Source organism: Eurytemora carolleeae, unplaced genomic scaffold (assembly GCF_000591075.1).
Source record: "Eurytemora carolleeae unplaced genomic scaffold, Eaff_2.0 scaffold348, whole genome shotgun sequence".
Classification (NCBI taxonomy): Eukaryota; Metazoa; Arthropoda; class Copepoda; order Calanoida; family Temoridae; genus Eurytemora; species Eurytemora carolleeae.
Window position 1 is genome coordinate 264,629 of NW_019396241.1, and position 26,392 is coordinate 291,020.

Consider the following 26,392-nt stretch of genomic DNA (forward strand, 5'->3'; position numbering starts at 1 on the left):
ACGTTGTTTCCCAGCCCTAAGCTGATTCCTAAACTATCTGGAGAAATTTGTTTCCCAGCCCTGAGGGGATTCTGAAACTATCTGAAGAAATTTGTTTTCCAGCCCTGAGCGGATTCTGAAACTATCTGGAAAACATTTTTTTCCAGCCTGAGCAGATTCTGAAACTATCTGGAGAACGTTATTTCCCATTCTGAGCGGATTTCTAAACTATCTGGAGAACGTTGTTTCCCAGCCCTGAGCTGATTCCTAAACTATCTGGAGAAATTTGTTTCCCAGCCCTGAGCGGATTCTGAAACTATCTGGAGAAATTTGTTTCCTAGCCCTGAGCGGATTCTGAAACTATCTGGAGAAATTTGTTTCCCAGCCCTAAGCTGATTCCTAAACTATCTGGAGAAATTTGTTTCCCAGCCCCTGGAGAAATTTGTTTCCCAGCCCTGAGCGGATTCCTGAACTATCTGGAGAACGTTGTTTCCTAGCCCTGAGCGGATTTCTAAACTATCTGGAGAACGTTGTTTCCCAGCCCTGAGCGTATTCCTAAACTATATGGTAAACGTTGTTTCCCAGCCCTGAGCGTATTTCTAAACTATATGGTAAACGTTGTTTCCCAGCCCTGAGCGTATTTCTAAACTATCTCGAAAACGTTTCCCAGACCTAAACTATTTAAGGAGTGAATCTTGATAGATAAGTAGATCTACTTAAATAAACATTCTCGTATCAAGCTTTGATCTTGATGTAAAGATATACCCACGTGAACAGTGTTCCAACCACTTGGTCGATGCACCAAATGTAAGCCCTCTTTTTAAATTATGTTAAACTTTATGATTAATTGATGGTATTGCTTAAAAATTATTAAACCATGTTGGAACTGATTCACATTGTAATTTATTTTTCAGTCCGGCATTTGGCGTGGAGACCTAACTGCAAATTACGAGACCAATGCACAGACCCTGGCTTGGGAAGGTTTACGGATGGTTAAAATTTAAAAAGTTTGCCTAAAAATTTGAATTTTTCAAAATCCACGAAAAAAATCCGAATTTTTTTTGTTGTTGTTGCAGGGCGAGATGCGTTTGGTTTCTTCTTTTTGAATTTAATAATGTTCTGGTCTAAAATTTAACAAACTTTAAACTTACGGAGTTGTCTTTTTTAAACGCATATGCGACACAAAGTATTACAGAAAAGGCAAGAACAGGTTCGTTTGATAGATCAGAAGTCGTAGCTTGCTGAGATAAGGACCGAACTGTTAGATCCTCGTAGGGCGCGAAGCGTTCGTAAGTCAAACAGCCTAATACATTTCAAAGTTGTATCTGAGTGTGTGTCGGCCTGGGAGGGGGGGCGGGTTGTAAACCCAAGCTCAGAAAGTTTCTATCTAACTAACTAGGCAGAAAGTATTAAGTTTCTGGATCAGGTTTCTTAATTTACAGTGCAGCCACTGCAGCTTCAGTAGTGAAATGTATTTCCAGATTTAATGAAATCAGGCAAATTATAGATTTTCCTTTGCAATGTTTACCAGCATCCTTGCAGCTTTTATACGCTGCAAACCAAGATGTGAATGCTTTCATCTACATCGAGCTATATTTTGCCAATTACTTCTTTTAAACTTGACCCTATCACGATTGGGAGGGAGGGGGGGGGGGAGTGTTTTCCACCCCTTCCAAAGGTTTTTTCTAATTCACTACAAAAACGTCTTGCATTAGAACGGTAAGGGGGTAGTCTCCCACCTATACCTGTAAAGTGGGTGGGGCGTAGTCCCCCCCCCCCATTGAACTCAAAGCCATCAAACTTTTCAAATCTGAAACTGAAGAGTGAAGAGTATTAAAAAAAAATTTCTGCTAGCTATGTTTGAAGGAGAGATAAAGTAGTACTTGCACGGTAATTGGACTGTATGTGTACCTTTAAAGTATCCAAGAAGCCAAATGTTTTGATCTATCGGTTCAAATTTTGCCCTCCCCTAGAAGCTCTTAGAGAGGGGGGGGGGGGGCAAAAAAAATTTCGTTTCGCGGATATTTCCTTCCACGCCCCTAGATTTATTTCTTTATACGCCCTTGCACATGTTAACATTAAAAAAAATTATTTTTTTCGAACTTCTTTTGATGTATATTTTTGAACTTTCTAAAATTCCATCCTTTCACTATAACCATTAAAGTTCTAATCTTTTTTTTAACGAGCAGGCCTTAAAAGTTGGTCTATGAACAGGAACATATGTATCTCACTTCCCTATCTCAACTCTATTGCCAAAATCATAGGGGGGGGGGGAGAACCCTTTCGTCCCCCAAACGGAATAAGGTTCAGCAAAAAACAAGAGGGTTTTGCCTTGCTTAAATGTATTTGCCTAGGGCTGCAGAAAGGGTTTCATTAACTTTCAGAGTTGTTTATATCTCAGTGCAATAGTTTCAGATTAACTATATTATGTATTCTGAATTTGTACTTTTATTACTGCTGGGTTGTTCAGCCATAGTGTCAGATGCTGGACTAGTTGGACTTTTAGTCCTTATAATATCTCAGGTAAGGAGATTAACACTAATGGGGGGGGGNACACCTCTCTCTAGTCCTAGAGATGGGCATAGTTTTTTTTAATGAACGAAAATTTACAGAACGAACGAAATTTTTTTCGAACGAACGATTTTTCAGAATAAAAATTTTTTTCTGAACGATTGTTCAGTGAAAAAACGAACAAAATAGATGGAAAAATAACGCTTATTTTGAGAACGAACAAAATCAATTATTTTTTGAACGATTAAAAAAACGAAATGCGCCGTTCATGAACAATGAATGAACGAAATGAAAAAAACCGAACGCACCCCATCTCAATGGGTGTGTGCGAATGGACACAATTTAACAGTAGTGACTAAGTATACTAAGATATACTATGAGATCAGAGGCTTAACTTTTACTAATTGTTGTTTTATTCAGGGGTGTATTGTATACAGTAGCGCAACTAGGGGGGGGGGGGGGCGAACCGAACTTCGCCCCAGCCCCCCTCCGCAAATTTCCCCCCCCCCCCCCTCACTTGGCCCAGCATGATCACGATTGTGGACCATATTAAAAATACCAAAATTTCTGATAGAATTTTTAACTACTTTCTCGTTTTCGACTTAAGGAAAGTCAAGTCATTCTTAATTAATCCTCTCTATAAAAAACCTGTGTTAAAGTGGACTAATATGACTAGTGGATGAATTACACAAAAATTGCTGTAGACTGTAATAGGAGACTATGCATAGTGAATATGACTAAGCCAGTGACTAACAGACACTAAGAAATTGCTGTAGACTAATAGGGGACTTTATATGCATAGTGAATAAGACTAAGCCAGTGACTAACAGACACTGAGAAATACATGAAAAGACACTAGAAAACCCGAATTTTTGGCGCTTCAAGCGCATGTTTAATTTACTAGTGTCGTTCATTTTAAAGCTACTGGAAGAAAATTTGTTTATATACAAGAACAAGCCATGGATATTATAAGAAATAATATTTCATAACGAAATTATTGATATCCGCAAAACTGCCTAAACCCATCCGTGAAACCCAGGTTCCAAAACTGGGTTTCATAACGATACCCTTTCTTAAGTTTTGGGCTCTGAGCTCAAAACTTAAGACAGGGTATCGCTCAGGGAACAAGTATAAAGGGAAAGGAAATGGTGCTGGTCTGCCATGAGAAAGCTAGTCGCACTGTTTTGCAGACGGGTTCCTTATCACACGCACAATCTTTTAGTACAGACAGACACACACACATGACTATAGTCAAGGAAGGTGCAGAATAACGTCGTCAATTATAATTATGCTTGAATAACGAGTAGTTTATCGTAAACTTTAATCAAATTATATTCTTTGCATGAACAATTGTCTTATAGTGTTGACCTAAATATATAAATAATATATTACATGCATATTAAACTTATTTTTAAGTAAGCAATTAACAATAAACAATTGTACTCTCCTATAGACTGTACATTTACCGAGATTCTTCTGTACTATATGTACCAACCTAACAACGTATAGGTTCCTTATTACACACGCACACTCTTTTGGTACAGACACAAACGCATGACGTTTCCGCCCCCTGGTATTGTTTTGGAAACCAGTTTTGGAACCCGGGTTTCACGAATGGGGTTAGTCAGTTTTGTGTATATCAATATTTTTATTATGAAATATCATTATTTGGTTTCTTCATATTCTCATATTCTTTTTCGAATCTCTTAAATCAAAATCTACCCAAATTTTAAGGCCTCAAAAATGAAACTCGGGAGTTTCGTTCAACGATACTATTTTAAATTTCGGGCTCTGCAGTATGGAAACAGTAGAAAAAAATGGCAGTTTTACACTTTTTTCGAGGTAATTTCAATATATATTAATCTAATCTCTTTGTTTATATTCTTATTATATATAATTTCAGGCTGGATTTGCTTATGCCTTTGTTGCTTGTACAGCTCTACTGAACTGTAGGCTTAAATACTGGTAGGAAATGGAAGTTTTACCCGAAAGAACTATCTTATAGAAAGACGACTGTAACTTTCTTTAATGTCGTCTTACTCTCAAGGGCGGACACCATTGATGTTTAGTACAAACCTCTGAATGGGGGGATACCACGGGGTCAGCGTTCTATTTTAAGAATTTTTTATTCCTATTTTCAGATTTTTTTGTACTTAAAAAATCTTGCCTCTCCCTGGCTGAAATCCTGCATCCCCACTTAGTTACATTTGGAATTAAGGAAATCAAGTCTTAGTAATTTTTTACTATTTTAAATTTTCGAGTCCTGGTATTTTTTCCCCGGAGGCATTTTCTCTTCAGGACTTTGATTCCTGTGATCTTTCATCATTCTTGAGTCTTTGTTTGCAGTCTTCATTCTACTTAAAAAAGTCCTAGGCACCCAAAACCAAAGGGTTTATGTCTAGTGCCATTTTTTTTGGGGGGGGGGATTTTTTTTTCACTTTGACTTGACTTTAATAATTTTTGTTGAAATCTCTGAATATTTAGCCAATTTTTACAGGGATAGTTTGTGTTCTGGAAAAGATACTGCTTGGACTGACCTAGTTGAGTACTTTACTGCTGGTGGATTTACAGGTAGGACTGGGCAAAGTTCCATTCATGAAACGGAGGGTTTCAAAAATTAACGAAAAAGTCAGTTAACGAAACTGCAAAAACCGTTAATTTTTAAATCATTAAAGAAACAGATTAGCCGATTTTTAAATGGCTAATGCTGTTAATAAAATTGAGATTGTTAACAAACGGTAACTTAAAAAATATTGTTAACGAAACCAATGTTCGGTTCTTACCTTAAAAACTAACAGCTACCTGAATTTTTTGTAACAGTTGGAACTAACAGTTAACAATACGGTTACAAAAAGTTTGAATGTTCCTAGCCCAATTTATAGGGATGATACTGATACTGCTTGCTGTGAGACACACTATATTTCTAGCTATAGGGGTAGTATGTACAGCAGGACTCTACTATGCTGGTCAAGATCGGTAAGGATGGGCAATGGGCATCTATATATGTATATAATTCTTCATCTGACCGAGCCACAAATTTTAAGACCTCATTTGTACGTCTGCAAAAAATTGATGTTTTAATAAAATTAAATTATTTGTAGAAACTCTTTTCCGGTGGAAAATTTTACGGAATTTCCGGCTTCCGGCAGAAATTTTGATGGAAAATTGGACATTTTGGATTGAAATTAAATTGAAAGTTGAAATTTTTAATTAAAAACTATAGTTTATAAAAAAGATGCCCATCCCTACAGAAGAAGAGAGTGCTCCAGCTGTAATCATCTGCAGACTGGGGAAAATATTCTAGATTATATTCTTTGTCTATTTGACGAATATACATTTCATGAATAGATTGCCGAATACATTTCTAGAATAGATTGCCGAATACATTTCTAAAATAGATTGCCAAATGCATTTCTAGAATAGATTGCCGAATACATTTCTAGATTGCCGAATACATTTCTTGAATAGATTGCCGAATACATTTCTAAAATAGATTGCCAAATGCATTTCTAGAATAGATTGCCGAATACATTTCTAGACATTTCTAGAATAGATTGCCGAATACATTTCTAGAATAGATTGCCGAATACATTTCTAAAATAGATTGCCGAATGCATTTCTAGAATAGATTGAATGTATTTAAAGAATTTTAATTTTACCTATTTAATATAATAAAAGTTTAAAAATTTACTATTGTTTAGCCAGTCAATCAAAACAACCAGAAATGGTTAGTCTGTAGCCCTGGCTAATAATTGTTTAGTAAAAAGTTATAAAATGTAAAATGTATTTATTATAATGTTAGCCGAAATATATATATATATATCTATCTATCTATCTATCTGCCTACTAATTAAGGTTTCAATCGGAGATAAATTTTCGCGCAATTCTTTGCAAAGTATCAGGTTGTGCAAACTATTATAGTAAACTTTCATTTCATGGACAAACTGCACACCTAATACTAATTTGCGCAAAACAATAATTGTATTCTGCATTGTTGGAATCATCTGCATATACTTGCTGGGCCCTGGTTTACATTGTTTAAACTCTAGAAAATATTTATAAGAAACGAGTTAAAAAATGTTAATCTATATAAGTGAAATTATTTAGTTTTAGTATGATACAAGTGTTACCCTTCAAACAGATGGATTATAAAACTTGCAATATACCGATATATATATATATATATATATATATATACCGATATGCAAAATAATTAACAAAGCCATTATAAGATAATATCAGTCTTCAGATCAATAAAGCTACAGGGTGTCCAAATCAACAAGAGAACTGAGTAATACCTTTGTTACAGTGAGAACAAGAAAGCTGTGGAATAGGAAGACGACTTATAGTGTTTAGTTATGATTTTAGTGTGCAGGTACACAAACTCATATCATTCGATACAGTTTTTAAGCTAGTTTAGTGAAACAATTTTCTATACAACAACATTCATGCACTAATTGCATTAATGTCGTCTTCCTATTCCAAAGTTTTCTGGCTCTCACTGAATTATTTAGCATTGTAATATCTAATTTTAAGAGATGTAATAAAATTACGTCGATGCTAGATAAAATTGTATGTAAATGGTAATAGGAAGCCTACTTTGTTATTCTGGCAAAGTGTATATGATGATGTGTGTCTGTGTAATATATTTCTACAAGATAAACAGCTGCAGATAACTTTATTTTGTTTGCTCTCAGGAGTAGGCATCAAGCTGCATTCACCAACAATCATAATCTAGATAAAAATTACTTTGTCTGATTATTGAGAAAAGAGATCACAGTGTATATATCTCTGAAATGCTAAGTAAAAAGCCATAAAATTTGAGTGTATGCTAGCGTACAGTGTGAACTCAACATGGATGACGTCATATTTATTCCTGGAAATTAAGAATGGTCTTTGCCCACATAAGTTTCAAAAGTTAGAATGTGAATATTTATTTATATTCTGTCACTTCTAAAAAGTAAATATCAATATTCCACAAATGTAAAACAGATTGAAAAAAATTCATGTGTTTCTGTAAATAAATAATTGGAAAAGTCGGTCATCCTTGATCAGTCAAAGGTTTAAAGGGTACCGCTGTGAATCAGGGAATGCCCCTTTTTTAATGAAAGGTCACTTTAAGTTACGCTAAACCAAGGTTATAATGCAAGGAAAGTTTATTGCAGTTGCGCATACTCTTCATAAATATTGAAACCAGTTCTCTTTGGCCGGAATTTGTAAACAAGAATAGATGCATCAGTGTTCGTTCAGTATCCGAGGAGGTTAAATCATTTGATTTTGATCATTTTGATAATTCACATAATAGTTTCCTATGAACAGAATATTTCATTGATTTTTTATGTGAAAGAGGATTCCATGTCAGGCTTCAACGTCCGTCTTGTGTTTACATTACTGCCCAGAGACAGTACACTGCAGTACAAAAGATGCGTACACCCCTGAAATAACTTCCCTTTCATTATAACTTTGCGCTAAACCAAGAAATATAGTGACCGGGAACCGCCATATCTGATGCATCAAATATGCATGTACTGCAGTGGGAGGAGATCAAAACAAAGAATTCAGGGACAACGCATCAGTTTTGAGGGCAAAGGGCCCAAGGAGTGGAATAAGAATATATTGCTATTGTTTTTTCCATAGTGACCAAAAAGCCAAAAATCATAATTGACTTAACATCGAGGGTGGAAAACTTTGTGTGTTTTCTCTAAAATGGTGTTCAAAAATTTGAATGTAAATATTTATTTTATATAAGAAAGTGAATATTAATAATTCTTATATATGAAACAGAACACCGTGTTTAACAATTACAAGTGTTTCTGTAGATAAACAAGGAACACATTCTTGATCAGTAAATCAGGTTTAGGGGGTACTGAACACATGAAGGGTCTTATGGAATTACGCCTACAATCCCTTTATAAATGAATGCCAAACCCTACTTTAGGAGGAACAGGTTTCCTAGGCTGCTCTACGACCCAGGGAGTTTGTATGTCTGCTTGTGTTAAAATGACAATCTGACCCTGTACAGTGTTTAGAACGTACTGCATGTGCAATCGAAGATGGTTCTGTAATCTGTACTATGTATAACATTTATTTAAGAATGTTGTGTACTGCTGATGACAAAATGAGTAAACAGGATATATTTGCGTTGATGTGGTTTATTTGCACACTTTTATTAAATTTTAAAATATTTGATATTATGAAAAAACTCATACTAAACCTTTGATCTTTCTATTAGAGACATTATTTTGTTAACTTTTGTATTGTAAATACCTTTATATAACACAGAGATAAGAGAGAACATAGATCTAATGGTAGAATTTGTGATATTTTCTACAAAATGACCCTTAAAGCCTCCTGATACGCAGAATCACCTCAAGGCCTTGCATCTTGCTACATCTCCAAGCCTCAACATTTTGATCCCAGCTTCCTGTGGTGATTTTATCTTTGTCTTTTCTGGCTCAACAAACCAAAAATCGAAATATATTCTAAGACTGAAAGAGCTTAATTGTAAATATGTCTGTAGTCTATGATCGCAGTATAGGGCCTCGTGTATAGTTGTATTCAAGATATTTTGTCCGTTGGATATGAAACAAAGCTCCTCCAGAAATCATGTTATGAACTTGTGGAATACCCAAGCCAACGTTGACCTTATGTTTTATTTTAAACCCAGGCCAATGATCTGGCTCCAAGAGATGGCAAGAATAGGATTTGTCAGGCTGAAGCCAAATGAGGCAGTAGTATCAACGAAGAATCAGAGGAGGGAAGTTCAGAGGCGCAACTAGGGGGGGGGCGGCCGGGCGCGCGCCCTCCCCTAGCACCTGAGAGGGGGGCGCCCCCCCCCCTGCACAATGAAAAGAAAGAAAGAATGGCGAAAATCACTATCACAGGAATACGAAAACCAATAGAGTTTTTGTAGAAATTATATTATACTATAGTTAGTTTTAAAAAAAATATTTTTATCTTTCTCAATTCTCATTGTAAACATTTAATGTAAAAAAAGTTCTGAAGTCAAACTTTGAATTCTTTTGGTAAAATATTCCAAGTTTGAAATATCAAATGTTTACACCACTCGGTGCAAAGATTTAGGGATTAGAATATTTAAGTTTGTGGCAAAAACTCAAATGAATTGACTCATATTATTCATTTTACATCTGTTGGAAGTGTAAATTTTGTAAAATCACAAGAACAAAAAATCGATTTGAATTGAAGACCGCCAAATCTGCATGCAACAACTTAAAATTTCCTTTTTTCGACTTCAAACCCTTAAAAAAGCACTTTTGTTTTTGAAAAATTTTCGAAAAGGGGGGGGAACCACCCCTTAACCCCCCCAGACCCTTACAAAATAATATATTCCCCCCCCCTAGCAAAAGTCCTAGTTGCGCCTCTGGGAAAGTTGATCTGTCATGTGAGGCTGAAGAAAGGAGGAAGAAAGGTGTGAATAGTTCCGACTTAATTCTAATAAGTGAAGTATTAAATAGTATCTGTTTTTTTTTATGCTGTAAATACATTTCTTCTTACGCTTTGTGGACTCATTCATTTCAGTTCAAGGCTTCAACTCTTAATTGTAACAATATCTCTTCAAAGTATAAATCCACAATATTTTATAGAATCGTTTAATCCACCAAAGTTAAAATATTAATTCATTCAATTAATCTAAAACTTTTTTCTTGTGAAAAGTTTACACAAAGCATACAATATAAACACAAATTCAAATATTTCACAAAAACTTTTTTGTTTTGTGAAGTTGAAGAAGATACACCTAGCTGTAAAATAATATAGTAGTTCTTTATCTTGATATATAAATATATAAAACGGCAGTAACTATTAATTTAAGGAATGTATTAAAATCTCAATTTAAATAGACCTTTCAGACCAAATTGTTTATGTCTCACTGAAAACTATCTTATCATGTAGAGATATATAATTTTATTTTGTAGATGTAAGGCCATATTTTTTATTGAAGACCAAAATGCAGAGCATGGTCATTTCGTGGGGCTCTCCCTTCCTCCTCAACTTGGTTCCTTCTTTTGTTTCTTTGCTATTTACTGGGTTGTATTAAAACTGTCCTGCACTATAGTTAGCTCTTGTTCAGAAACCGATGTTGAGAGAAGAAAAACCTTGCCATTTATCTTCCCATTATATAGTTTATCCTGAAACCAGAAAACATGGAAACCAAAGTAGGGTTTCCAACTATTGTGTAGGGTTTACAAGTATCGTGCAGGGTTTACAAGTATCGTTTAAATTATTTTCATTTCACGTAATTTCACAGAATTACATTTATGCGTAATAAGCGAAGTTTAAATTTCGCAAAGTTACAGCTTGGTAATTTTGCGAAATTATACAATAATTACGTGAAAATTAGAGAAACTTCAATTTCGTGAAATTCTGACGTAATTTTGCTTATTCCTTTATAGTAATTTCGCGAAATTTTGCATAAATTACGCCTAAACAGCCAAACTTCAATTTTGTGAAATTATGGTGTAGTTTTGCGAAATTTCGCAAAATTAGTGAAACTTCAATTAAAAAATTTACGCTGCAATTTTGGGAAATTTTGCAATTAACGTGTCTATTAGAAAAATTTAAATTTCACGTAATTACGACAAAATTTTGTAAAATTTTGAAGTATTAACTTTTAGATTTAAATACAATAATTAACTTAATAGAAAAGTAATGTCGCTCAGGTTAATTAGAACTTTTAAACCATACTTTGTTATTATAATTTTCACGTTTGACAATCAAATTAAAGTTTAATAAAGGGCCAAAAATTTATTTTCATAATCAAATCAAATCCATAAACTAGAAATTTTCCTCAATATTAAATAACTTTCTCAAGTTTACCTTCCATTTCAAAAAAGGTTAATAAATAACTAAAAAGAAAAAAGTTGAGAAAAAAAAGAAAAAGTGCCATGTTTCCTTAGATTGTTATAACAGAAAATACTCATAATAAAATCAGTCTTTCCTGTAAGTAAAACTAAATGAACTTATAATAAAATCAGTCTATCCTGTAAGTAAAACTAAATGAACTTATAATAAAAATCAGTCTATCCTGTAAGTAAAACTAAATGAACTCATAATAAAATCAGTCTATCCTGTAAGTGAAACTAAATGAACTTATAATAAAATCATTCTATCCTGTAAGTAAAATTAAATGAACTCATAATAAAATCAGTCTATCCTGTAAGTAAAACTAAATGCACTTATAATAAAATCATTCTATCCTTTCAGTAAAACTAAATGAACTCATAATAAAATCAGTCTATCCTGTAAGTAAAACTAAATGAACTAATATTAAAATCAGTCTATTCTGTAAGTAAAACTAAATGTAGAACTACGAAAATATTTCGAAATGGAAGAAAAACAGAGCCTGAGCTGAGCTGAAAACTTTAGAATGAGATATATTATCCAATGTACACACTTTTGATTTTCTTCTTATAATCCTCTTTTTGGATATTTCTACTGTATAAAAGCTACGTTTGATAACAATTACAGATACAATGCTGTATCGATTGGACTAATATACGATTGAATTCAAGCTGTTCACAAGCCGGCTTTTAGAGCATTTAAACAATTATAAATTTAATCATGTTAATATAACATTATTAAAAAAAATATTTTTGGACTATTGTCATTTTAAACGTTAGTTTAGGTTTAATAAACATTAATCCAAAACTTACGTTTGTTCAATAAATGCTTAGTTCAATTGATATGACACCATTAACACCAGTTAAAATAAAAACTGGGTTTTCAAAAGTTAAAGAGTACATCTTAAAATGATTGGTTAATTTTTTGAGAGTGGGGGGAGTTAAGAACATTATGTTGACAGATCACAAAATATAATGTTTAATGCACTGTGATCACTAGTTAAACATTGTGTTGACAGATCACAAAATATAATGTTTAATGTACTGTGATCACTAGTTAAGAACATTGTGTTGATAGATCACAAAATATAATGTTTAATGCACTGTGATCTCTATAGTTTAGAACATTGTGTTGACAGATCACAAAATATAATGTTTAATGCACTGTGATCACTAGTTAAGAACATTGTGTTAACAGATCACAAAATATAATGTTTAATGCACTGTGATCTCTATAGTTTAGAACATTGTGTTGACAGATCACAAAATATAATGTTTAATGCACTGTGAGTTTATATATACCATATAAATTAACTTATATTTATTTTCTTATAGTTTTAAAGGCAGTGAAGACGTTCCATCTATTGATTGTTTTACAACATCAGTACTGTTTAGACCTTTCTCTGATCAATGATGAATGAGATATGCTTATTTTTCTTCAAGAAAAAGATTTATTTATTTCAATTGTGGGTTCTCTATGAAAGTGATATGTGAGAAGACAATAAAACTTAAATAGTCTGAATTAAACATGTTTTAATATAGAAAATTAATTAAATGTTAAACAATGTATCTCAGGTAAAGGTTTATCTGGTTGAGAATTGCTAAGATCATGAACCCCTTGACCGATTTGCATCAATTTTTTTTTTGAAAACTTGGCAGAACCACAGAAATGTATTTAAAATGGTTTAAATGTTCTAAATTGTTATAAACTTTCATGAGGAAATCTTAGCGTCGTTGTCTGTGCAACCGTTTACCGAATTTAATAAATTTAAGCTTATAGGTCGCTACTACGGTACTACCTACTGCGTTTTGGTGGTTTAAATCTTGAATCACAAATAAAAAATTTAAGATTCATGAGAATTTGAATCGGTGATTTAGGATTTGAACCGGCGCGGCGGTAGTTCACCGACATCTCCAATTAATTGAATTCGATCCACAATGTCTAAATTGTTTTTAATTTTAACCCTTCTTAGATCAAATAGTCCAAGTTTGAATGATAAAATGTTTATGACGATATTGGGATTAGTATATTAGAATTCAGTTCCTTTGCAGGCTTTATAGAATACTATCATATGTCAGAATATTTTTGTAGACTTTTAAATATTAAATGGGATTTAAATTTTAATTATTCCGATAATAGAATATTACTATTTGTAAGGAAGTTGTGCAAGAACCAACAACAATGTTTAAAAAAATATTTTTATTTGTATTTTTAAGTGTTTATAACACGTACAGTCTTGAAAATTGTTTCAAAACAGTAAAGTTTTTATGAGGAATCAGGAGTCTCTTAGTCTTAAAGGAAGTGTTCGCGAAAAATGCAAGGGCCGGTATAGGCTGAATGCGATAGAAAAGCGATTTTGATCGCAACTAATCTTACTTCTATCTGTTGCGGCTATAAGGAGAAAATTGTTAAAAACGACTCACACCGAAGAACGCAGCGTCCATACAAATTCGGAAAGATGCAACATTCAACTATGGATCGTAAACAAATCAATTTAATTCCAAACAAATCATTCAGATATTACAAACAGTAGTCATCGATTATGTTTCGACGCATTTGTATATAGTTAATATTTCATAATATTTTAGATTTTTAAAAAAAATAATTTTCGCTAGCGCTGGATTTTCGAACATTCCTGGAAAATATGAAAATGTCGTCTTCATTATCAAAAATCATCGAAACAGAAAGAAATGTTTTCAAAAGTAACTCTCAGATCATGAAAATACAAATCTGAATGATTTGTTTGGAATTAATTAAATTGATTTGTTTACGATCCGAGTTGAATGTTGCATCTTTCTGAATTTGTATGGACACTACGTTCTTCGGTATTAGTAGTTTTTAACAATTTTCTCCTTATAGACGCAACAGATAGAATTAAGATTAGTTGGGATCAAAAGCGCTTTTTTGTCGCATTAAGCCTATACCCCCTTTCATTTGTCGCGAACACTCCCTTTAAGATGACTTCTTTAGTTTTTTTTTTAAATCTACTAAATCACTTCAAAGTTTACGGTCATCTAGTGCAAAAAAGATATTCACATGTTTATTTAAGAATTTAAATTTTATGATAAGAGGTTTGCACCAAAAGTACGGATAATTTTTGTAATGTATTCTTGGAAAAGAATATTTAACGTGGGTAAGCGAATGGAACAGTCACTTGTCACAAATTCATTTTCTAATCCTCTTATAACTTCTGTTGAGTCAAAGTGTCAAAATTTAAAATACCAAAGTTTTACACCATCAGCTTGCAAAGATATAGAGATTCAAATATCCGAGTGTATGGCTTGTACTCAGTTCTTTTCCTACGAACATGATTGAAGGTTGTCAAAACAAAAGAATGGTTAAAAATGTATGCTTCTAGGAATTCGAAGATGAGTATGAGAATAAGATTTAGAAAATAAGAAAATGGAAAATAAGATTAAAAAAGATATGGGAGGGAAAAATAAGAAAATGGAGAATAAGATTTAAAATAAATATGGAAGGAAAAATAAGAAAAATTATTGTAAAAAAAATATGGGAGGAAAATTAAGAAAAATTATCGTAAGAAAGATATGGGAGGAAAATTAAGAAAAATTATTGTAAGAAAGATATGGGAGGAAAATTAAGAAAAATTATTGTAAGAAAGATATGGGAGGAAAATTAAGAAAAATTATTGTAAGAAAGATATGGGAGGAAAATCAAGAAAAATTATAGTTAAAACAGAATAAAAATAAGAAAACTGAATCTAATTAAGAAGTGAAAAAAAATTTAGTAAATAATGTTCAGCAGAATAATATTGAGAACAGAAATAATATTTAAGAATAAAAATCAGGAGAATTGTATCGAGAAAGGAAAAGAAACAAAATGACAATGTTATTGTAAAGAATTTAAGATTTACCAATGCCAAGAACACCTGGGATTAATGAAACATGAAATTTGCTATTATTGGAAGAGATGGAATTCAAGAAAAGAAGGAATTGGGAAACAATAGTTACTTTACAAAATATAGAGTTATAAAAGGTAGATCTGTTGAATTTTCAATATTTTTTATATTAAAGACTTTTAGGTCGCTTTGCAAGGGAGCCCTTTCTCTATGATAACAATTTTAGCTTTCATCGTACTCTGCAATAAACAAAAGCGAATTCATCTGTTTTAATTGGTTCATTGGTTCATTGGTTCATGGGGTTCAAAGTCTGAATAATATAGGGTATAGTACCGAGCGAAACCTAGTGAGCGAGAGGGGGGTGCAGGGGGCGTAACCCCCCGCAAATTTTTTAAAAGAAATAATTATTAAAAGGGAGTATTTTATGTGCTCAAAATAGAAAATTACTGTAATAAGTATTTAAAAATATTTTTATACCTTAGAGCTGCACTTACAATTTTTTTTTACTCAGATATATTACTCTATAAAAATATATTTCCATCACATTGGCAGTACATAATTTCTAATTACAATTTTACATATTGTTTAGGATTAAGATATTAATTGCAAAAGGTTCAGGGTGTTGTTTCATGGGACTAATTAAGTTACAAGTTACCCCCAAGGATGCGATTTCAAGATTGTAGATTTTAAATCTTTTCTTAACTCCTATTCTTTGTGGTTAACCCTGTAGGTTTAAATATAGCGATGGGCAATCGTTAGATTCTTTTTACAGAAACATTTAATACTTTTCGACTTTTATGATTTACGGGTTCAACGATTTTAAATTGTCTTCTTTAGAAGTTTACTATTATCAAACATTCAAATTTGTTTTCCTAGGCAAAACGAACTTAAAAATGATCGTTTTAAAAACCCAAATCATTTTTGCCTTATATTTTCTTCGAGGGTAACAGATTTGCATGTTTGGTAAACTTCTACAGAATTAAGTTTTAAAATGTTGGAACCTTCTCATATTGTCGTAATACCTTTTTAAAGTCTAAAAACATTAAAAGTTTCTGTAAAATGAATCTGGATTTTGAAAAATAAATTATTTATATGTAAACTACTGAACATGTTTTAATTAGGCCAGGACTCTTCCTATCTACTTGATGAGGGTAATAATCGGCCTGTCTTCGAAACAATTCTTGACAATCTCTTAAACCCTATAGCCTGCAGACATTATACTTCTTGACCGGATTTAGCACTAGAAAACATTACAGAAGACGTACAGGAAAGGAATTGAGTCTTTGCAACAAACCCTGATTTTCTAATCACAATATCTTTGGAACAAAATGTTGTAGACCTTAGATATTTCAAACTATGAATTCTGTTAAATCAAATAATCAGAATTTGAAATATCAAAGGTTTACAACAACGGGTACTAAAGATATTGAGGTTTAAATATTTGATTTTGTTACAAAGACTCAATTCCTTTAAAGTACATTTCAGAAAGCTGTCTATATCTCAGCTTTCATTTAATGAAACAACGTTCTAGTGTGAACATAGGAGGGGCATCAAGAGTAGAAATGAGTACGTTCCAACTTTTTCATGCAGTTTCGTTAACGGTTAGTTTTCATGCAGTTTCGTTAACGGTTAGTTTTCATGCAGTTTCGTTAACGGTTAGTTTTCATGCAGTTTCGTTGACGGTTAGTTTTAAAATAAAACTCAGGTAGCAGTTAGTTTCAGAGGGTAAGGACGGACCTTTGTTCCGTTAAGTGTATTTTCATTTTTTTTTTTTTAAAGTTACCCCTAGTTAACAATCTTAATTTTATTAATCATTAAGATGTCAACCTTTGTTAATAATTCTTTGTCTTATTTATTCTTTACAAAAGATTTTAGAATTAACTTTTAGAAAATAAATAAACCGAAAGTTTATTAAGTATTTTGATTTTCTGTTCAGCCTTCTTTTCACTTTAGATTAATTTAAACTTACTAGGCTTTTTCAATAGTGAACATTTTCTCAATTTGTGAAATTTTTGATCATTAATTCATAAACCTTCCCTGGGGTCATGTGATGTACCACACAAATTTGGGCCGGATCGATATAGTCATTTTGACGTTTATGGGATAAAAACTAGCAGACAAACAAACAGACACGCAAAGTATATAAATACTAGGCTTTTAGGGCGCTTCGTGCCCATATTCTTTTTAAATTGTGAACATAATCTCTTTTTTTACATTGTAAAACAAAAACACAACAAAAAATTCACGGATTTTAAAAACAGAATTTCGTGGATTTTCAAAATTTTCAAAAACCGAATTTTGTTTAAAGCAAATTAGTTTACCTTTATTGGACACAAACAAACAGACACCCAGACAAGCAAAGTATATACATAGATATAGCTATAACTTCTCAACTACAAATGTGATGTCTTCTCCTGTAGTATAAGATATAAGTAAACAGTACCATACCTCTCCCAACCATATAAAAAGTCTAATAAAGTTCTTCCTGAAAATATTATTGAATTTTTTATCTTTTATGGGAGTGTGCCAATTGCATACAAAACAAGATAATGGCTCTTGCAAAACTTTAACATTCTTTTGCCAGACAGTGCAGGGCTTGGAAATACCATGTGAAGGAAAATTCTAAAATCTATATCTATATATATTAAGTTGTAATCTCTGCTTATCTGTTTGCTTGTTTGTTTGTCTGATCATAACTCAGGAACCCCTTGACAGATTTTTCTCAAATTTTGATTGAGGAACCACGGGAATGTTCTTAGCTTGCAGATTTTAGGTTTAAAGTTGAGAAGGTCGACTTTTGTGGAAAAAAACTGAGTTTTCAGGCAATGCTGGGTTTCTAAACCCCTTGATCGATTTTAATTTTCATTTTAATTTAATTTTAATGTTAATTGGGTAACTCGGTTGAACCACGGGAATGTTCTTAGCTTGGTTTAAAAGTTTAAAGTTAAAAAGGTCTACTTTTATGGGAAAAAACATAACTTCCAGGCAAAGCTGGGTTCCTGTGCCTGTTGATCATAAGAAATAAGAATCCCTGTAAATAAAGACCCTAAGACTTCTTTCAATGAAGATACTTCACATAGGACCAATCAGCTCCTATGATAGGATTTGAAAAAATGACTTCAATAAATATCCATATTATTAAATTTACTTCACGATGCTCAAAATATAACACAATTAAGCTTGACACAATCACTTTATTCAAATAGTAAAAATAGATCAAACGGTTGACAACAACACAGTGTAGAGAGAAAACATTATGGAAACAAACTACTCCACTGCACCTCACTTGGTCAGAGATCGTACTCCACTGCACCTCACTTGGTCAGAGATCGTACTCCACTGCACCTCACTTGGTCAGAGATCGTACTCCACTGCACCTCACTTGGTCAGAGATCGTACTCCACTGCACCTCACTTGGTCAGAGATCGTACTGCACTGCCCAAGCCTAGCCTGGTACTCTCGTAACTCCATGTCAGATTGATGAACCCACGCCATCCCTAGCGTCTGATGCCGTGTAGGAAAGTTGGCTTGGTATGGTACAATAAATTGCATTATTAACATATGATAATGCAAACACAGAAATAACTGGGTATTTATTTTCCCCTCACTACTATCTATACAGTTCGTCCAAAAGGCTAGATTACACTATATTTGTGTTGCATATAACGTGTCGGGCCAACTAACCATGCACTGGTATACTAGTATATACCATATAGATTAATCAATTAGCATAAATTTAGCAATTTAAAGTTTATTCTGCAAACAAAACAATTAGCATAGATAGATACATCATTTATATTGAGTTTACTCAACTACATTAGGGTAAACTTAGTAAAAATTATGGCACAAAATGTTGTTCTTCTTGGACAGAGCCAACTTAACCAGCTTACAATGGACTCAAAACCATCGCCGCACATCCTGCCATGCACAGACCTTGACCTGCATTACAGGCTAGTACAGCAGCAGGAACAGCTAGGCCTCCAGTAGTGACCCCTGCCGTACCCCCAGCAGCAGCTACACAGGCTACCCAGGCAACATTACAAGCGGACTGGCATATTCCATACAATGCCAACCCGCCTAAACCAGCATCAGCATGAAGAACCATAGTTGTTAATAGATACATAGTAAGGAAAACCTTGACAGTATCCATGGTAAGTTCTTTTCTAAAATTGAAATCTAGACTGAACAAGTTTGTCTAGTCTCCTTTCATTTATACATTATATAATGGGTTGCCAAAAAAATGTTTCAAACAATAATTTTTATCTTCAAATACGAATTTATTGGAAAAATATGGATTCAAATTGTCCAAAAGAGAATATTTTGCACTGTTATGTGGCAGTAAATTATTCTACTTAAAACCACTGATAAGACTTATACAGTGAATTTTCGTGTTAGATCACACTACAAAACGATGTTTAAATGACATTACTTTTCGAAAGAAATTTTTCCCAATAGGGCAACTTACGATATAAAAATGTTCCTATTCGGCAAATTTTCCCAATTGACAGTAAACTATAAAATAAACGTGATAAAAAACCGTGTATAATGGGCTCATGTACAAAAGGTAGAAAGATTAAAAGATAAAACGTACAAAAGGTAGAATGACTAAAGGTTGAAATACAAAATGTAGAACATGTAGAACTCGGTCAAGCTCATCCTAGGCGCAGCACTCGGTCAAGCTCATCCTAGCCGCAGCACTCGGTCAAGCTCATCCTAGCCACAGCACTCGGTCCAGAGTTTATCTCCAACCCTTAACCAAATCTATTGTAACATTTTTTAACTATCGACGTTTTGTAGGTGACCAACAGCTCCATTCTGAATTTTAACGACAAATAAAGTTTTGAGAATCTTTCAAAAAATTTCGCGGATTTTCTGCAAAATTTAAAATTTTTCCTGATTCTCAAAAATTGGAAAATTCTACCTTTAGAACGTTTTACCTTTTGACCGTTTTACCTTTTGTATATTCTTACCTTTTGTCATTCTACCTTTTGTATAATTCTACCAGGTGTAATTCTACCTTTTGTACGTGAGCAGTAAAATGTAGATTATAGTATAGACAAAATAATTCTCTTTTTTATTGAACCACTCTGTCGAATTAAACAATTTAAGATCAATTTTGCAGTGTGCACAATTTGTCTGTCAAAATGAGACATAAAGTAGGACAGGTTAAACACTTTACACAACATTTATTTGACTAATTATGCTTTCACTTAAAGTAAACCTAGGCCTCTTCAACCATTATTTATGCTGTAATATAATTCTATTTTTGCAAAAAAAAACTGAGAAATTAATAAACAGGGTAAATAACCGGAATTAATAAAGGGTTAAAAGGAACAGTAGATGTTAATTCAAGAAACCCTTAATTGATTGATGGAGTGGTGTATCCGATTCACAATGGAAACCCATATACCTTAATTTGAGGATAAATGAGGAAGTTATGATCGCATTTCTTTCTAGAAAAGTGTTGAATTCTTGTACAGTATAACCCTTAATAACGAATACATCGGAAGAATTTATCAAATGTCGTCTTGACAATTTTTCAATGAGTTTGATACTATATTACGTAAATTTCAGTATTTGCGAAAATAAATAAGTAGCCATGAATATGCAGGAACAGTTTAAAAGAGTTCCATATAATCATTTAATTAAAAAACTAAATACTGCAACATTACATATCAGAAAGTGAAGAATACGACATTTGATGAATTCTTTCGATGTATTCGTTATTAAAAACCAATATCAAAAATTGTGGAAACATGATATTCTGTAAACTTGCAGTACCTTGTACATTATTAATGATTTAATCTTGTAAACTTAGACATAATGACACTATTCATTGAAACTGCGTTTCAATTGAACACTTAGCATGATTAGCTTAAATCATGCGACATACTTAAATTACGCTATTAACATATGCGGACATAGCTTAACTGTGTTATAAACTATTGAATGTTCCATTTAGAATTGATTTTTGACCGCTTAAAACCGGTTCTTTCTCTCTCCAATTTTCTCACTTACTGCCACTGTATTGTCTCAGCAGATGAAAAATGATTATGTTGAATTTTTTTAACAATATTAAAGTCACTTCACAATCGCATGGTAAAAAAAACTTTTTTCTAAATGTGTTTTTCTGAAATTTTTTCTTGCAGAACTGCCTGTTAAAAATCTACCCTCTATATTTTTTTTGAAAGTCTAACACACATTATGATAAAGAGATTTTCAAAAGGCTAAGGCCTTTTGGAAAAAAAATCTAATGGAAAATATTCATTTTATCCTCCACAAACATTTTTAAGAATACCTAGAAGGTGGTGATACCTTTTTTTTAAACCCTTTTTTTGCCTAAAAATTGTAAATCAAAGATGTATTTTTAATCTTAATGATCAATTTGTTATTGGGAAAGATTATATAAATAATAATGTCATTAACAAAATGATTTAAAACACTTTATTTAAACAAATATGTACAATATGTACAATATGTACAATATGTACAATATGTACAATATGTACAATCTTTGATTTTAAAAAACTTACAAGTCTGCGTTTTTATTATTAAGATTAAATTGAAAGAATTATTGGTGTAATAGTGATAAAAATATAACAAATTTAAGTTTGTGGTTTGATAAGAATATTAAAAATAAAACGTAGATAATTTCCAAACCATTATTTTGGTCAATTTTTACAGTATAAAAAATTTGTTTACAAAGTTCGGAACTTGAGTGTCAATTAAAGTTAATCTTGATTCCTCAATAATGGTAATCTCTGCAAAGTATGACCACCACGGGATATCGAAGAGAAATTAAATTAATCCGTACATCTGCAATCAGATCTCTGAGCTGAAAACTTTAGAATGGTGGATATCGGGATTAAGGCTTAATCCACTCTTTTTCTTAATCTGCAGATTAAATATTGCTTGTTCTCCACTCATTTTAATCTCCAGATTAATTATCCGATCAGGATTAAGGATATCCCATTCAAAAGTTCCCATCTCGGCGTAAGATTTAGATCAACTCTAGATCCTGAGATTCACAACAGAAAAGTTTTAACTTCAGGGAACATTGCATCCGCAATATTATCAACAAAGCTGGAGAGAAATAAGAAACTGTAAGAGTATATTATTAGGATATTTATAAAAGAGTTTATAGAGGGGTTGGTGGCTGGAAGGAGAGGAGGAATTATGAACAAAATGTTTTTTGGATAAAAAATAGAAAAGAGTTAAGCGCAAAATATGACTTTTTAAAAAGAAAAAAGAAAAGGAAAGAAAAGGGACTGGCGACGAAACTATCCTCGTTTTATATCAGAAAATTAATAATTTTTAATTGCATCGCCTCTGAAGAGGATATTTTCAGCCGACTTTAGCAGATTAAAGATAAGAAGATGAAATAAATCCAGTATCCTGTATTAAATACAGTAAATAGAAGATGGAAACTAATTAGATTAAAGATAAGAAGATAAAATAAATCTAGTATCCTGCATTAAATACAGTAAATAGAAGATGGAAACTAATTAGAAGATTAAAGATAAGAAGATGAAATAAATCCAGTATCCTGCATTAAATACAGTAAATAGAAGAGGGAAGATGATCCTTGCTCGAGTGTCTAATGCTGAACCGTAATCCTGAAAAACCTGCACATGGTATTTAGATAAAAATTGAAACCTCTGCTCCAGAAATGTAACCTCCCCCCCCCCCCGGTAGCCGAAAATAGTTTAAAAATCTTAATCAAAACTTGCTGCTGTTGCACACAATAACATAATGTAAACAACTTTTGATCTTTGCAAAATAATTTAACGACAATTTAAAGACAATTAAAGGCAGAAAGTCAGCCTCAAAATTGTTAAATTCAAAGGGTCCAGCACATAATAGGTTCACTAGACAGGCTGAGGAAAGGTGTATGGAGTACGATTACTCTAGATCGGTAAATAAATCCTTGTACTGAATTAAATTATGCAACGATAGGACGACGTGCCATATCAATTGGACTAATGAATGATTAAACTAACGTTCGTGTGGGCTAACATAAAAAAGGACTATAGTCCTCTTGAGCAAATATATTTGTTCAATTTAAATTATTGGTTAAATTTTTTTAAATTACCCCTCATCAAGTTTTAGGTACTTTAGCACAAATATTATATTTTAGAAGTACATTTGTTGCTTCCAGATGTAAATACATGATAAATAACGAGTGTATAAAAGGAGAGGAAGATGAGTAGGTCTTCTCTGGTTCCAAGATCCGACACCACTGATTTGCAGATTTCATAATCCTCGTTCAGGGATTTCTTCCTCTACAGAAGTCCCCCCTAAGTCTCGAGTATAGAGGGAGTAGCTAAGCTAGAAGTAGCTAAGCTTTAGCTTATTAGCTCCAGGAGTAGCTGATTGTTGGATGACGGAATAGTGGATTTGTGGATAAGAAGTTTAAACTTGAGTTATCCTCATCCAATTTGTTGTCTAGGGTCACCACTTTAGAACTACATTTATTGCATCTAGCTGTAAATATATGATATATAACGATTATATAAAAGGAGAGGAAGTTTAGCAGGTCTTCTCTGGTTCCAGGATCCGACACTGCTGAATACTGATTTGCAGATTTTATAATCCTCGTTCGGGAATATCTTCCTCTACAATATGATGTAATCATATTATTTAAGGATTACTAGTTGGGTTACGACAATTTTTGGGCCAAGTGCTGCGGCTAGGACATGCTATAGGGCGAGCGCCGCGGCTAAGACAGGGCAGGCAGATCTCTAAAAATGATGCCCATGTAATGAAATATATTTTTTAACTTTTCAAAAAATTAGCTTATTTGAAAATAATTAATTTTTAGTTTGTTTGTTTGTACTAATGATCTAATGGGCTAAAAGCCGGTTTATGAGGTTTATGAACAGCTGAATTTAGTTCATTTTTACGTTAGTTTAATCAACTGTTGTTAGTCTTGTAGATATAGCATTGATATGACTCGTGAGTCGTGTGTAGGTCGTCATCCTTAATTCCCTGTCTTAAAATTCCATGTAAATTCTAAACACACCCCTACTTTACAGTCGCATGGAAAAGTTCGAAATTTATTTAAAAAACATGTTTGTGCAAATATAAAAACAACATTAATGGAAAGTGTGTGAAAATTCTTGGAAAAATCTGATTTGGAAATGTATCAAAAGATTTGTTATTCCATCTTTTCAATATTAATACACTACTCTCACACTGCAGGCACACAGGGACAATATTAATACACTACTCTCACACTGCAGGCACACAGGGACAATATTAATACACTACTCTCACACTGCAGGCACACAGGGACAATATTAATACACTACTCTCACACTGCAGGCACACAGGGACAATATTAATACACTACTCTCACACTGCAGGCACACAGGGACAATATTAATACACTACTCTCACACTGCAGGCACACAGGGACAATATTAATACACTACTCTCACACTGCAGGCACACAGGGACAATATTAATACACTACTCTCACACTGCAGGCACACAGGGACAATATTAATACACTACTCTCACACTGCAGGCACACAGGGACAATATTAATACACTACTCTCACACTGCAGGCACACAGGGACAATATTAATACACTACTCTCACACTGCAGGCACACAGGGACAATATTAATACACTACTCTCACACTGCAGGCACACAGGGACAATNAGTTTTCTGTTGGACGTGATAACCGCTTTATCTCTGGAGAGTTTAACGGTAGGAAACTAGTGGATCTTGATCTCTGCTCATTCAACGGTAGGAAACTTGAGGACCGGGACTTGTGCATCTAAATAAAAAGATTGTACAGAAATACCCAAAAAACTCTGTAATAAGAAGACGACTTTTAGAATCAAATTATATCTTTAAAAGTCCAATGCGTATGAGACGCAACAATTATGGAGGTAAACAGACTTATAATTTAGTGATTTAATAAGAGTCAAGAAAAAATATTTGCTTTGTAACAACATCAAATTTAAATATATACTTAAGTAAATTACTTTAATGTCGTCTTTCTATTCCATTGTTTTCTGGTTATCACTGTTAGTTTGGATACCCAGCTTTGCCAGGAAACTAAACTTTCACTATAGAAGTCAGCTCACCCATCTTAAAATTTTCAAACCAAGATAAAACATTCCCTTGGTTCTAGGGAGTTCCCCAATAAAAATTTGAGGCAAATTGGTCAAAGGGTGCATTAAGATATTATGTGTATTTGTTTCAGTGAACACTCCTTTAATGAAAAGGGATAAATCATATATAAGTTACATTAAAGGGACTGTACGCGTAATGTCAAGCAACCCTCCATACAAAGATGGAAATGTCCGATTTACAACCGTACCCATAAAAGACATTTTTTGATCAAGTATAAATAACATATCGATGTTTCTTTATTTTTATGTCTGTTTATTTTTATTTGCGGGAACTTTGCGAAAATTACTTACTCATTTCTTGCTTAATTACAAAATCTGAGTCTTAAAAAATACGTTATCTTCCACATTTTTGATTAGATTAAGTTACGTTATAAATATTAAAGTCACTTTCAACAAAACACCCATGGTAAAAATAGTATTTTCTGTGTACCTCTGCAAAGTGTAGACTAATTTATAGAAATATTTTTGCATTTTCAAATGTTAAAAGAATTGAGTCTTTGCCACAAACTCAAATTTTCTAATCACTAAATCTTTGCAACCTGATGGTGTAAACCTTTATTATTTCAAACTTCGACTATTTGATTCTACAGAATTTACAGTTTGAAATATCTAAGGTCTACGATATAAGAAATGCAAAGACATAAGAATTAGAAAACTAGAGTTTGTGGCATTGACTCAATACCTTTGATTTATTTTATCCATGATTCTAAAATAAAAAACATTACGGGATTGTCAAATTAAATGTTATTCTTGAAACTGAGACAGACATATTTTTCAATATGAAGCAGTGCACTGAGGAGATTATTTAAAAAGTTTTGACATCTTGTGAAAATTTTGCCAATCTGTCAGAAATATTTCTTAAAGTTTTTTAATCTCAATTAGTAATTTTACTGAGAATGTTTTAATCTATTGTTGAGAACAGGGGCAAAGGGGGGAGGAAGGTTCTTAACAAAAATCAATCTAGTTTTATGTTTTAAATTTTGTTGATTTTGTATTTTACTTCATTTTCCAATCATTGACTCTCAGTAGGAAAGGTT

General features: G+C 32.8%; 1 protein-coding gene across 3 annotated transcripts; it reads left to right on the forward strand.

Moving 5' to 3' along the window:
* The first annotated feature begins 1,851 nt into the window (after window positions 1-1,851).
* On the forward strand, window positions 1,852-6,316 carry LOC111699124 (uncharacterized). 3 transcript variants are annotated; one of them, XM_023469700.1, is made up of 7 exons: window positions 1,857-2,502; window positions 4,288-4,332; window positions 4,394-4,455; window positions 4,988-5,061; window positions 5,373-5,466; window positions 5,742-5,850; window positions 6,031-6,316. In XM_023469700.1, the coding sequence occupies exons 1-6, from the start codon at window positions 2,407-2,409 to the stop codon at window positions 5,836-5,838; spliced, it is 468 nt and encodes a 155-aa protein (XP_023325468.1). In that variant the 5' UTR covers window positions 1,857-2,406; the 3' UTR covers window positions 5,839-5,850; window positions 6,031-6,316. The 3 variants fall into 3 exon arrangements, with proteins under 3 accessions (XP_023325472.1, XP_023325468.1, XP_023325471.1); XM_023469704.1 differs by lacking the exon at window positions 6,031-6,316 and having other exon boundaries at window positions 1,852-2,502; window positions 5,418-5,466; window positions 5,742-5,839; XM_023469703.1 differs by lacking the exons at window positions 4,288-4,332; window positions 6,031-6,316 and having other exon boundaries at window positions 1,861-2,502; window positions 5,742-5,839.
* Window positions 6,317-26,392: the final 20,076 nt, after the last annotated feature.

Bases quoted from the DNA above. Each gene is read 5' to 3' on its own strand.
- LOC111699124 (XM_023469700.1), top strand. From the start codon at position 2,407: ATGTATTCTGAATTTGTACTTTTATTACTGCTGGGTTGTTCAGCCATA. The intron at 4,456-4,987 runs GTAGGAAATGGA...CAATTTTTACAG, and splicing joins AACTGTAGGCTTAAATACTG to GGATAGTTTGTGTTCTGGAA. The intron at 5,062-5,372 runs GTAGGACTGGGC...CCCAATTTATAG, and splicing joins TACTGCTGGTGGATTTACAG to GGATGATACTGATACTGCTT.